The following is a 13,885-nucleotide window of genomic DNA, read 5'->3' on the forward strand; positions in this document are numbered from 1 at the left end:
ATTATCGTGCCTTTGGCATGAATTTCTTTGAATTTTTCCTATTTGTGGTTTGCTCTGTTTCTTGAATCTGTTTGCTTATGTCTCTTGCTAACTTTGGGAAATTTTCAGCTGTTGAGTACTTTTTCAGTCCCACCTTCTTTCTTCTCTCCTTCAAGAATTCTGACAGGTGTCATCTTTTGTTATTGTCCCACAGGTCCCTGAGGCTCTGTTCATTTTTTAACAAGTCTAATTTCTCTCTGTTGTTCAGATTAGGAAATTTCTATTGTTTTGTCTTTCAGTTCACCGGTTCTTTCCCCTGTAACTCCCATTTTCCTGTCGGGTCCATCCACTGAACTTTTTCAGTTTCATATTTTTTCAGCACCAAATTTCCATTTTGGTCTTCTTTGTATCTTCCATTTCTTTGCTGTGGATTTCTACTTTTTCATTTGTTTCTCACATGTATTGCTCAAAGCATTTTAATCATGGATGCTTTAAAATCTTTGTCAGTGATTCTAACACCTCTGTCATCTCAGTGTTGACATCTATTGACTATCTTTTGTTATGCAATCTGAGATCTCCCTGGTTCTTGGTATGACAAATGGTTTCAATGGAAAGCTGGACATATTTATATTATGTTATGAAACTCTGGATCTTATTTAAACCTTCTGTTTTAACTAGCTTTTAGTGACACTGCTCCCACAGGGGAAGGTGGGAGGGGGGCATTGCTTCATTACTGCCAAGTGGAGGATGAAGTTCAAGTTTCCCAACTGGCTTCCACTGACACCCAATAAGGGCATCCTCATTACTACTGTGTGGGACTTGGAGTCCAGGCTTCCCACATGGTTTCCACTGGCATGGTACTTGGGGTGGCCTCCTTACCACTGGGTGACAGTGTAAGACATAACTCTCTAACAGGCCTCTTCTGACCCCACCCCAGTATGGCCAGGAACCAGCACATTACTTTTGGATGAAGATGGCAGCCTAGGCTCCACAGTGTGGTGTTCCGTCAACATTGTAGGAAGGGGGGTGTTGAGGAAGAAAGAGAGAGTTTTTGACCAGCCAAGAGGGAAGAAATCTTATCTCTCTGGCCTTCTCTGATACAACCCTAATGGTGGTACTGGGACACTTTGTTATAGCCTCAGGAGGGCGGAATTCTAAGCTTCCCATTCAGCCTTTTTTAAGAGTAGGTGGTACTACGGTTTTTTTGTGTGATGTTTAAAGTAGAGCAGATACTGCTGAAAAGTTTTCTGTCTTGCTAGGCTGTTCTTTCTCTGGTCCTTTCGCTAGAGAGAATAGTATCTTGTGGAGAGGTTTTCATTGTTGTTGTTTTTTTCCCTTTGCCTGTTGAAATTTGCAGATTCCTGACTTATCCAACACCCAGTCTGGGATATATGAGGTAAAAAGTAAATCCAGGCAACCCACTACTGTGTCATTCCTAAGGTTCTAGTGTCCTTAACCAGTCTTTCTTCTACTCGCTACCTTTCAGAGTCTTCTTATGTTTGTTTTATGTATAATGCCCAGGGTTTATTATTGTACTTAGTGAGAGAAATAGGGGAAAGTATGTCACGTTCATCTTTCCAGAGGTAGAAGTCTTCCTAAATTGCATTTGCCTCCCACCATTTGATATGATAGAAGCTATGAATGAGGGCAGGGATTTTTGTTTAATTCCCTACTGTATGCCCAGCACTTACAACAGTGCTAGGCATATAGTAGATACTCAATAAATATAGTTGAATAAATAAATGAAAAAAATGCATTTATAGTGACCCATTACATTATGTTTTTGGATGAGTAACTTGAAATTTAAGTAGCTTAGTGATGGATAAATAAGTTCAGAAGAAAAATAGTGGTGAACTATAATACAACTAACAAGTTAAAAAACAAACCAATTGATTTTCCTCTATAAATGAAATTAAATAATTAGGTTTTTTTTAAACTATCAATTAAGTCTATCAACTTAGACTAAATCTAACTCTGTTTTGGAAAATGAGTATCCTCTAACTTCTTTCTCTTCTTTATTCTATTTTCCTCCTCCCCCTTTCTCTTCCCTTGCTTTCTCTTTCTTCTCCTATCATTTTTTCTCAACTGTCCAAAACAAACCTTGATATTTTTTCTTTTCCTAAACATGTTCTTCTTTTTCAGTCACCCTGGGTAATGACCACATCCAGATTGGAATCTCTGCATCGTTCCAGTCCTCAGCTTTCTCCTACCCACAACCAAGCAATTCCTAAGATTTCTTAATACTACTAATGCATACCATATTTTCTAGCTTCACTGGTTAGTCTCTTCTTTCTTCTTTTTTCTTTGAATAAACTTATAACTGTATTAATTTTTTCTTTTTAAAAATTATTTAAAAATTTTTAAATTGACAAATACAAATTGTATATATGATATACATGTTTTGAAATTTGTATATATCGTGGAATAGCTAAATTGTACTAATTAACAAATTAACATACACATTACCTCACTTTCTTAGTCCATTTTTGTATTGCTATAACAATACCTGAAACTGGGTCATTTATAGATAACTCAAATTTATTTCTTATAGTTCTAGAGGCTGGGAAGTCCAAGATCAAAGCACCATCAGATTTGGGGTCTAGTGAGGGTCCTGTCTCTGCTTCCAAGGTGGTACCTTGAACACTACATCCTCTAGAGTGAAGGAATGTTGTGTCTCCAAATGGCAGAAAGCAAAATGGCAAAAAAGGACAAACTCCCTCTGTCAAGCCCTTTTATAGAGGTATTAATCCACTCATGAGGGCTCTGCCCTTATGAGCTAAGAACACCTCCCAAAAAGCCCCACTTCCCAACACTGTTGGACAGGGGGTTAAGTTTCCAGCATATGAATTTGAGGGGACACATTTAAACCATAGCCCTCACATACTTATCATTTTTTGGTGAGAACACTGAAAATATACTCTTTTAGGAATTTTCAAATATCCAATACACTTTAACTATAGTCAACATTTTGTACAATAGATCTCTTGAACTTATTTCCTTTTAACTGAATTTTTATATCCTTTAACCAACATCTCTCTGATCCCTCTCCTTCCAGCACATGGTAACCACCATTCTACTCTCTACTTCTACGAGTTCAACTTTTTTAGATGCCATGTATAAGGAAGTCATGCAGTATTTGTCTTTAAGTGTCTGGTTTATTTCACTCAACATAATGTCTCTTGGGTCATCCATGTTGTCACAAATGACAGGATTTTCTTCCTCTTAAAGGCTGAATAGCATTCCATTGTTTATATATGCAACTTTTTTTTTATCGACTCATCAGTAGATGGACAATTAGGTTGAGTCCTTATCTTGGCTAGTGTGAATAATCCTGCAATGAACATGAGAGTAGGGATAACTCTTCGAGACACTGACTTCATTTCCTTGGCTGTGTACCTACAAGTGGGATTGCTGGTTTACATGGCGGTTCTATTTTTATTTTTATTTAATCACATAGAAGACTAATGGCAGTTCTATTTTTAATTTTTTGAGGAACCTCCATAATGTTTTCTGTAATGGCTGTTCTAAATTTACATTCCTACTGCAAGGGTTCCCTTTTCTCCACATCTTCTCCAGCACTTGTTATCCTTCGGCTGTTTGATAATATGCATTCTAACGAGGGGATATCTCACTATGGTTTTAATTTTCATTTATTTGCTGTATAGTGATTTTGAGCACCTTTTTATATACCTGTTGGCCATTTGAATGTCTTATTTGAGAATGTCTATTCAGGTTCTTTGCCTAAATCAGGCTATTTATTTTCTTACTATTGAGTTCCTCATATATTTTGGAAATTAGCCCCTTATCCGATGTGTGGTTTTTAAATATTTCTTCCCTTTTTGTAAATTGTCTCTTTACTCTGATGATGTAATTTAGTTTGATGTAATTCCACTTGTTTATTTTCCTTTAGTTGCCTGTGCTTGTGGTGTCAAATCCAAAAATGTCATCACCCAGACCAATGTCATGGAGCTTTTTCCCTATGTTTTCTTCTAGTAATTTTACAGTTGTAGTAGATAGATCTTACATTTAATGCATTTTGAGTTGATTTTCTTCTGTAGTGTGAAGGGTCTAATTTCATTCTTCTACATGTGGCTAACCAGTTGTCTCAACACCCTTTATTAAACAGACTGTCCTTTCCCTACTGTGTGTTTTGGCACTTCCGTTGAAAATTAATAGACCAGAAATGCATGGATTTATGTGTGGGTTCTCTATTCTATTCTATTAGTTTATTTGTCTGTTTTTATGCTAGTAACATCCTGTTTTTTGTTTTTTTTTTTTTTTTTTTTTTGAGACGGAGTCTGGCTCTGTCGCCCAGGCTGGAGTGCAGTGGCGCAATCTCAGCTCACTGCAAGCTCCGCCTCCCGGGTTCACGCCATTCTCCTGCCTCAGCCTCCTGAGTAGCTGGGACTACAGGCGCCCGCCACCACGCCCGGCTAATTTTTTTTGTATTTTTAGTAGAGACGGGGTTTCACCATGTTAGCCAGGATGGTCTCGATCTCCTGACCTCGTGATCCGCCCGCCTCGGCCTCCCAAAGTGCTGGGATTACAGGCGTGAGCCACCGCGCCCGGCCCCCATCCTGTTTTAACTAATACAGCTTTGCAGTATATTTTGAAGTCAAGTATTTTGATGCCTCCAGCTTTGTTCTTTTTGCTCAAGATTGCTTTGGTCAGGGTCTTTTGTGGTTCCATATTAATTTTCAGGATTGTCTTTTCTATTTCTGTGAAAAATGACCCTGAAATTTTGGTGGAGATTTCAGTGAACCTGTAGATTACGTTGGGTAGATTGTTAATATAAACATTTAAACAATATTAATTTTTCAATCTATGAACACATATATCTTTCCACTTATTTGTGTTTTTATCTCTGAAGTGGATAAAGAAGAAAAAAAATACTGCATTTATCCCTATCAAACTTCAGCTCAGGCAAACTAATTTAGAGAAATAAAATATAAGCTATAGTTCAGTTTTTTAAAAGCCTTGGGATTTTACTCAGCCTCAATTTCAATGTGAACCAAAAGTCTATGTAATCTTAAATTCTGACTAATACAGAGTTTAGCCTATCTGAAGCACTTTACTCAGCTCTGAGAACCAGATTTTTAAGAGCAATACTAACAAATCAGTGGTAAGCCAGAAGACTAAGTAAGACTGTGGTGGTTCCCGAAGATTAAAGAAACTAGGGATACCTTACCTGGGAGAAAGAAAAGAGGGAACTTGGGAAAAGGATTATAAAATAGCTATATTTTAATATTTATTGGTATTAGGCTCGCATTTGAAAAAAAAGTAGCAGAAAAAAGACCAAAGCACAATTTGATAGGTTGGTTTCATATACATAAGAATTTTCAAATAATCTAACCTGTCCAATAACGTGATGGACTGCTTTATTTAGTTCTCAGAGATCAGAAGTGTTAAGGCAAAGGTTATATGTCCCCCTGTTAGAAATACTGTTGAGTAGATTGCTTCAGCAGGAAAGAGGCTAGAAAACAGTAGTGCTTCTCAATCTGTGATCCTTTGTGCTACCTGAAGTGGTACTATGGAGTTTTGAATAGGTTGCAATTGTTGCTGAGCAGGCAAAATGCCTAACTTCTCCATCCTGGCTTCAACAAAATGTTCTACATATTTATCCAGCTTCTGCAGTGGCTTTTATTAGGAGTGGTAGGGTTAGGGTGGAGAGAAGTATTATGCTTTAAATAAATAAACAAAAGTTCAAAAATTACTGAAAGACCTGAACAAAGATCTCTTTCAATTCTAATATTGTTATTAATTCCTATTTCTCAGCTATATCCTAGGAAAGTAAGATCAACATCTTATTGAGAGATTACTGCAAATAATATTAATATATATGATTTTAAAAGCCTCCTTTTCTTCAATAATGGGGCTTTTAGAGTAAAGTAACTGTCTCAGCTCTTCACTTTGCCTGTATCAGCACAGCCTATACTGTGTCTGGGGGAGATTTTATCTCTCTCTGGAAAAGTTTAATGTTGAAAACAAATGTCCTTTTACTTCAAAAATAACCAGTAGTTGTAGAAAAGTAGATCTTAGAAACACACAAAGTTATAAAATTTTAATTTGTACTTCTGTAAAGGAAAACACTGGAAAAATTAGTTGCTATGTAACTAAATCATAAGTGAAGAGTGTACTATCAAAATAATCATGACTTCTCCAAAAGTAAAAGCAATTTGTTATATATTAAAATACCAAAACATAGGAAATAATATATGAAAGTCCCAGATGCTTGCATCTTTAAAATACCTCATCTCAAAAGTTACAGATTATTTCATACTTCCTACTATATATATATATATAAATCAGTGACCACAAGAGTCAATTGACAGAAATTTTAAAATTAACTTACCTAGCTTAAAAAATTAACACAATTCTTACTGTATCAGCTTTCTTACTATATCTTAGTCACACAAGTAGAATTCTTATCCATAAATCAACTGGGGATTCTATTTTCATTATAGTATTTTTCAGAAATAACATTAATGGATTTGATTGTTTAGAAATAATTCTGAAGGGGTGTGATCTATATTTTGCTGAAGCACAACTCAGAAGATGGCAGATTGGTGTGCAGGAGGCATCCACTTACATAGTAGTGAGTCTGCCCAACCACTTGGCATGGGAGTCTCAACACAGCCTTACTGTTCATTTGCTATTGATAGTTTTCTATCGATAGTTTTTGTGAGAGAATCATATACTAAATGGTATACCAGATCAAGGGAATTAGGTTTTAAGGTAAAATTCTCATGAACATCAAGGTACATCAGAGTCTATTCTATTCCATATGCTTTTTAGTCAGGCATTGTTTATAAATTTATGCATAAAATTTAAAAATACGATCATCACACAATATAGTATCTAATAATATCTCAAAATACTTCCATATCCTTTGCTTTTATAAAAATTTTATTTTCTTATAAAAGGTAACATTAATGGCAGAAAATTTAGGAAACACAGAACAGCAAAAAGGACAAAAAAAACCCTTTTAAAATGCAAAACAACCAAATTTAACAGAAAAAAGCATTAGCAATTTTACAAACCCTGTTTTAAATTGCAGAGGGATAAATGAATTCATATTTTTTCTCCCATGTAGTTTAAATTCAATCCTTTGCTCTGGGCCCACAGTACTGCTCAACTCATTTAAACACTTATATTAAAACCTGGATGCTTTCAGCATCAAAAAGTACAGAATAGAATTAATCTTCACAGTACGCCTGAGATGCTCATAAGTTATGTTACCAAAGCAAGTTACTACTACTGATGTGAAACTGTATCATCAAGATTATAAAGATAATAAAAAACTTAAGTGAAAATATCTGATGATCAAGTTTGCTTTAGGAAGACCAGATAATGGGATTAATGTGATAAAGTTAGTACTTATTGTTACTAAGATTTATACTATATAATACTTCTTGAATTTTAGCAACTATATTTTATAGATCTTCTTAATTTAAAAAATCTAAAATTCAGAGAGAGTATAGCTTCCATGTTCCCCTTTAAATTGTTGAGAATTATATTTCTAATGTAAGTATCCTTTTTGATTTAAGAAAATCAAAGACAAGCATGTCTCTTACATACCTCTTTTTTAACCTACTACCTGCTAAAACATTTACAAAGATACCTAAGTTTAAGAAAGTAGATGCTAAACAAATAAACATAATGCCTGGAATGCTTCTCTGTAAATTGATTAAAACACCATCTAGTAACCTTTGGGATGCGCTTCCTTTCAATTTAAGCTTTTATTTTAATTAGTTATGGAAAGTCACTTTTCTCCTTGTATGTGGCAATTAACACGACATTTTCAATGCATCCCAGAAATAGGTGTAAATCTGAGAACAGAGGCTCTTCCGTAGTCACACAGGCCAAAAGATTTGACATTTCACATTATAGAATGTTGGCTATCTAAGTCACACAGACTGTATGATTTCTAAAATTTCAAGCTTATTATAAAGACAGCTGGTGGGAAAATAAATAGTACATTAGTGCTTTTACCTTTTAGCCGGTGGCTTAAAATCTGTTCCAAAATAGCTGCAAAATTGTTAAATTCAGGAGAAGAATCATCAATTGTCTCAAAGCAAGACCGATCAATCAGGGTCTTCACAGAAAACCTATGAAAAAAAGATTATTGTTGCTTTTAGGCAGAGTTGATTCATTTCCTAAGTATGAAAAAAATGGGAGGAAGGCAATTTGGGGAAGAATTGGAAAAATATTTTATAAGAGTATAAAATCTGAAAAACCCCGTTTATTCAAATATACTCTGTAAATGGAAACTTTTACAGAAAGGAGTCTTTTTATTGATATATTTCCTATTTCCTCTGGTCAGAATGTTTGTGTACTCCCAAAATTCATATGTTGATACCTAATCTCCAAAGCAATAGTATTAAGGGTTAGTGCCTTTGGGAGGTGATTAGATAATGAGGGCAGAGCTTTCATGTACAGAATTAGTACTCTTATAAAAGAGGCCTGAGGGAGCTTGTTTGCCTCTTCTGCCATGTAAAGACACACAGAAGGTGTCATCTATGAGGAATGGGCTCTCACCAGACACCCAATCTGATGGTGCCCTGATCTCAGCCTTCCCAGCCTGCAGAACTGTGAGCAATAAATTTCTGTTGTTTATAAATTACCTGGTTTAAGACAATTTGTTAAAGCAGTCTGAAAGGACTAAGAAAGTATCTACTGAAAAAACTAAGACTCAAAAATAGCTAATTGTCCCCATTAAAATCAAAATGTGACCTAACTAAATTAACTCCAAAATACTCAAAAACAATACTACTACTTGTAAGAAATTTGAGCTGCAGACTCAAATGTTTTTAAGAGTTTCTGAGCACAAAATAGAATAAAATAGGATGTGAGCATTAATGAGAAGAATACATCTGTATTAGTCTATTTTCACACTGCTAATAAAGACTTACCCGTGACTGAGTAATTTATAAAGGAAAGAGATTTAATTGACTCACAGTTCTACATGGCTGGGAAGGCCTCACAATTATGGCAGAAGATGAAGGAAGAGTAAAGGGTTGTCTTACATGGCAGCACGCAAGAGAGCATGTGTAGGGGAACTCTCCTTTATAAAACTATCAAATCTTGTGAGACTTATTCACTACTACAAGAACAGCATGGCAAAGGCCCCCTGCCATGATTCAATTACCTACCACTGAGTCCCTCCCACAACACATAGGAATTATGGGAGCTACAATTCAAGATGAGATTTGGATGGGGTCACAGACAAACCATTTCAACATCCAAAATTTTTATGAGCTTATAAATAGCAAAACCTGCAAATCTGTAAAGTGTACTATATTTTTCCTTATCAGAATGTCCTTTGTCTCTATTTTTGACTGTCAAAAATCAACGTATTTTCCAAGTCTCAACTCAAATGTCATCTTCTCAATGGATAATTATCCACCTGCATATTCCTAGCACAAACAAACATTTTATTTGTATTTATTTCCCTTAAGAGACAATTACAATTTATCTTACTGCTATCATTTGTGTTTTCAATCTTTATCTTATTAGAACACAGTTCCTTCAGGCAGAACCACGCTTTCTGAACTATGTATCTCCCTCAGCACCTAGGACAATGCTTTGAACGTTGTACCCAGTAGGTACCTGTTGATTTATTTGTAAGCTCTATTTTGAAAGAATGGTAAATAAATGTTTAAACGTCCTATCATGGCAAGACCCAACATATAGTTTATGGGTTTTAACATGTGTAGATTCATATAACCACCATCAAAATCAGGATACAAAACAGTCCTGTCACCTCAAACAACTCCCTCATGCTCTTTATAGTAATATCCTATAAAGGATGGTATATGAGCGCCTAAGACAGTGGGGAATCAAGAAGATAAGGGGAGCTGTTAAAGAATTAGAAATAAAAACTATAAAGGAGATAAAAGAGTACAAGCTTTTTTTTAGGTTTTACTCTTGATAGTTATGCTATTCAATCAGGACAGAAAATACAGGAGACAGGCATAAAGGGAAACATAGAAAGATTTGTTTATATAGGTTATATCTAGTATTCACCATATTAGAAATTGAACTAAAAGATTTTAAATGTAGGCAGTCCTCACTTAGCACAGCAGTACAGGACCATAACAGTAACTCTGCAAGTTGAAACCATGCAAAATAATCTTTATAATTAAGTAAAAATTATAATTTTCCTGTGAACTTTATAAATTTTTGTCAAAACATTAAAAACTTTCTTACAACCAGTTATATCGGGAAATAAAAAATACTAAAACATTTATTTAGTACACTTTAAAACATTAGAAACACTGAGAATTCAAGTGTTTTACTTCTCTGTAAGAAACTTACGAGAGTAATCTGAAGAGTGCTTGCCTCACTCTTCTCATTTAATACAACTTAAGATATAGTGTAAGCCTCTTTTTTTTTTGTCTTTTGGCAAACTGCCATATTTCTTGAACTAGCTTCCAATATGTTTTTCCTTTACACTTTCAATGCTGTGAAATACCTCTGAGAAGCCCTTTAATGTGAAGTGTTCTGTCAGTGTCACTTCCTCTGGGACATTTTCATCCTTTCTGTTGCAACCACTTTCCTCATTTTTATATCAACATTTGCCGCCACTAAGTTCCTTTGGCTGCATATCTAGATTCTCTTAAACAGGAGAAATGTGCACATTCCCATGATCAACGATTTCTTCTGTAACTTCCTTTATATTCATGCAAATCTCACTTTGAGCATTATCATTTTCCATTTCTTTCTTTTCTTTTTTTTTTTTTTTTTTTGAGACAGAGTCTTGCTCTGTCACCCAGGCTGGAGTGCAACGGTGCGATCTTGGCTCACTGTAAGCTATGCCTCCCCGGTTCACGCCATTCTCCTGCCTCAGCCTCCTGAGTAGCTGGGACTACAGGCGCCCACCACCAAGCCCGGCTAATTTTTTGTATTTTTTAGTAGAGACGGGGTTTCACCATGTTAGCCAGGATGGTCTCGATTTCTTGACCTCATGATCCACCTGACTTGGCCTCCCAAAGTGTTGGGATTACAGGCGTGAGCCACCGCGCCTGGCCTATCATTTTCCATTTCTTTTCTGTACTTTCATCTCTGCAAATTGGCCAATTTACTCTTTTTGATTATCCATTTTCAGATGCATAGGGACAAATCCTAGACAGACTTTGAAAGAAGTGATATTATTGGTGTCTGATCATGATGTGTATTTGTTAGTTATGTAATGGTTTGTGGACTAAAGAGCTAGTGGCAAAATGTGTATTTTATGCAACTACTCACAACTGAATTACAATGGTAATTCAAATTGAAACCACGTTACTGTAGGACTGATGTTACTTAACTAAATTATGAAATACTGGAACCATGAAAAGTAAGAACTGCCTGCATTTATTTACTAATTATAAACAAAATAAATTCATTACATGTTGCATAAAAATATATTTTTATGAAACTTGTATTTTCCAAAAGAAAAATGTAGCAATGTTTACATGTTTGCAAATATCTTTAATGTGTTTAATAGAAGACAATTAGATTATATTACTGCTTTTGCATTCAAGCTATTATAATAGCACACATTATGTAGCTTCTGGAAAACTCCAGCATACACTTCTTAGAAAATGGGAATTTTTAATAAAAAAGACAAAGAAAACGACAATAACAACAACAAAAGAGAATGGAAATTTTAAAAGGCAAATAATGTCTTAGAATACTTAAGAAAATAATTTTGACTTTGTGGACCTCTGAAAGCATCTGGGTCCAGAAGTACACTTTCAGAAATGCCACCCTATGGCATTCTTGTTGTGTAATGAAATAACTCTCCTATGAAATGAGAATGATACAAATTACATACCATTATATATATATGGGATAATGGAAAATATAATCAGTCAAATAATTTTCAGTCTTCTTTGGTTCAGATGAACCCTGATTGAGAAATGCTGAGACAGATTAATGTTCAACTACATAGTATTATCTACAACAGCAACTGGAGCTCAATGGAGTAAATTATCATGCAATAACGGGAAATAACATATAGGAAGTAACACTGATAAAGTTAGTTTCTTGTACCTAACGGATAGTCAAGTTAGACAAATGCCAGATGTAATGCATAGTAAATGGATAGAAACAAAAAGATAAAGAGAAAACAGATTTAAAAGGGACTTGAAAACTTTTATTTCCTACGTCCATCTCAGTGACAATACACAAGAATAATGCTGCCAATCCCTGGCAAACTTTTAATAAGAAATAATAAGTACAATGTGTAGGAAAAGGAAATGAGAAATGTTTCTAAAATGAATAAATAAAAAGCACACAATCTCCACCTCCACCTTTGACCTGAATAGAAGGAAATTTCTGAATGTATTTCTCTAATCTTCATTCAGTAGAATGGAATAAGAAAGCTAACTCTGCAACCACACTGCTCAAGGAAGGAATAATCTACTGCTTGTAAAAAATATGCCATTTAAGATAGTAATGCATCTCCATAAAATAAACCAAAACTTATATTTGAAAACAAAATTAACAAAGTGCTTAATTCATCAAAAATAAAAATCTAGGTTAGAACTCAATTTCCACCTTTAACAGTCTGATAAGATTTTAGTCACTATGTTCTCCAGGAATAACACTAAATTACCTAACAAACTATTTACTTTGTAAATGTAGTGGGAAGAAAAAGCCATGGCTATTAGTGCATATATTTTCATATCATCAAGAGACCTATATGGATCAATCAGTAGTCAACAAAATGCACAAATATTTTTCTACATTACTCATAGGTTACGTTCCTACAGAAGATACTATCTGTGTCATAAAACATAAAATGTCAAATATCAGAGCACTAAATTACTTTAAACTCAACAGCTAACTAAAAACTAAAACAAAAGCAAAATCCAAATATCCCAAAGCATATCCTTAGACACAATTTCTATGATTTTCAAGCATAAAGACATTTAAGGGTGAGAAAGCATTACAAAAATTTCTATTATATCAAAGTCAGTAATGAAGAAAAATAATGTTCTCCAGCTTTGCTTCATCATTCATATCCTGCTCTCCTCCTCCAACACAACCCAAAATTTCAGAAGGCAAATCAATCCCTTAGAGTCTATGCTTCACTTTCAGCTAACCAATTCTTCCCACTCAATACTCACTTCTCTAAAATCATATAGCTAGTCATGAGTATATGCCAGAGTAATGAGAATCTGTCCTCCATAACACAGTAACTAAGATGTGCTATAAAAATCAAACCTGTAGAAAGAATTTTAATATATCTAAGAAATATCATACAGATGCTAAGCTATTTCCTGATAATGATGACATTAATATTAGTCATCTGTTTCCTAAAAAGGAATGATTTTTAAATAATGAAATGACAATTTGATGAATGTCTAAAAATATCAAATCAAGTCTAAGTAACAGCTTTTACATAAAAATTAAAAATCAAAGTTTATATAAAAGAGACTTATAATTAAGATTTTGAAATGCAGTTTTTGAAATGTCTCTATTTAAAAAGATTCTCTTTCCCACCTTCAAAGTCCAAGGAAATTTTTGTTAGCTTAGAAATGAGAAACAATGGGCCGGCTGTGGTGGCTCAAGCCTGTAATCCCTGCACTTTGGGAGGCTGAGGCAAGTGGACAACCTGAGGTCAGGAGTTCAAGACCTGCCTGGCCAACATGATGAAACCCCATCTCTACTAAAAATACAAAAAATTAGCTGGTTTTGGTGGCGCATGCCTGTAATCCCAGCTACTCAAGAGGCTGAGGTAGGAGAATCGCTTGAACCCAGGAGGTCGAGGTTGCAGTGATCCGAGATCGTGCCACTGCACTCCGGCCTAAGCAACAAGAGCAAAACTCTGTCTCAAAAAAAAAAAAAAAAAGAAAGAAAGAAAGCATGATTGTGACTAAAACCTTAAAACTTAAGAAAGCGTGGACTACCTTTTTCC

The 13,885-nt window shown here is 34.9% G+C and overlaps 2 protein-coding genes across 7 annotated transcripts in view; one reads left to right on the top strand and one right to left on the bottom strand.

Annotated features, from left to right (window-relative positions):
• The window catches only part of RUNDC3B (RUN domain containing 3B), a 194,730-nt gene that overhangs the window by 163,181 nt on the left and 17,664 nt on the right, over nt 1-13,885 (bottom strand). For all 6 annotated transcript variants that reach the window (XM_031013231.3, XM_055346846.1, XM_019031632.3 and 3 more), the window contains exon 2: nt 7,972-8,087. In XM_031013231.3, the coding sequence (XP_030869091.1) occupies nt 7,972-8,087 (116 nt within the window). The remainder of the gene's footprint in view (nt 1-7,971; nt 8,088-13,885) is intronic.
• Nucleotides 1-13,885, top strand: part of ABCB1 (ATP binding cassette subfamily B member 1) — a 208,432-nt gene that overhangs the window by 54,458 nt on the left and 140,089 nt on the right. The gene's annotated exons all lie outside the window — the stretch shown is intronic.

The sequence above is a fragment of the Gorilla gorilla genome, chromosome 6 (genome assembly GCF_029281585.2).
Source record: "Gorilla gorilla gorilla isolate KB3781 chromosome 6, NHGRI_mGorGor1-v2.1_pri, whole genome shotgun sequence".
Classification (NCBI taxonomy): Eukaryota; Metazoa; Chordata; class Mammalia; order Primates; family Hominidae; genus Gorilla; species Gorilla gorilla.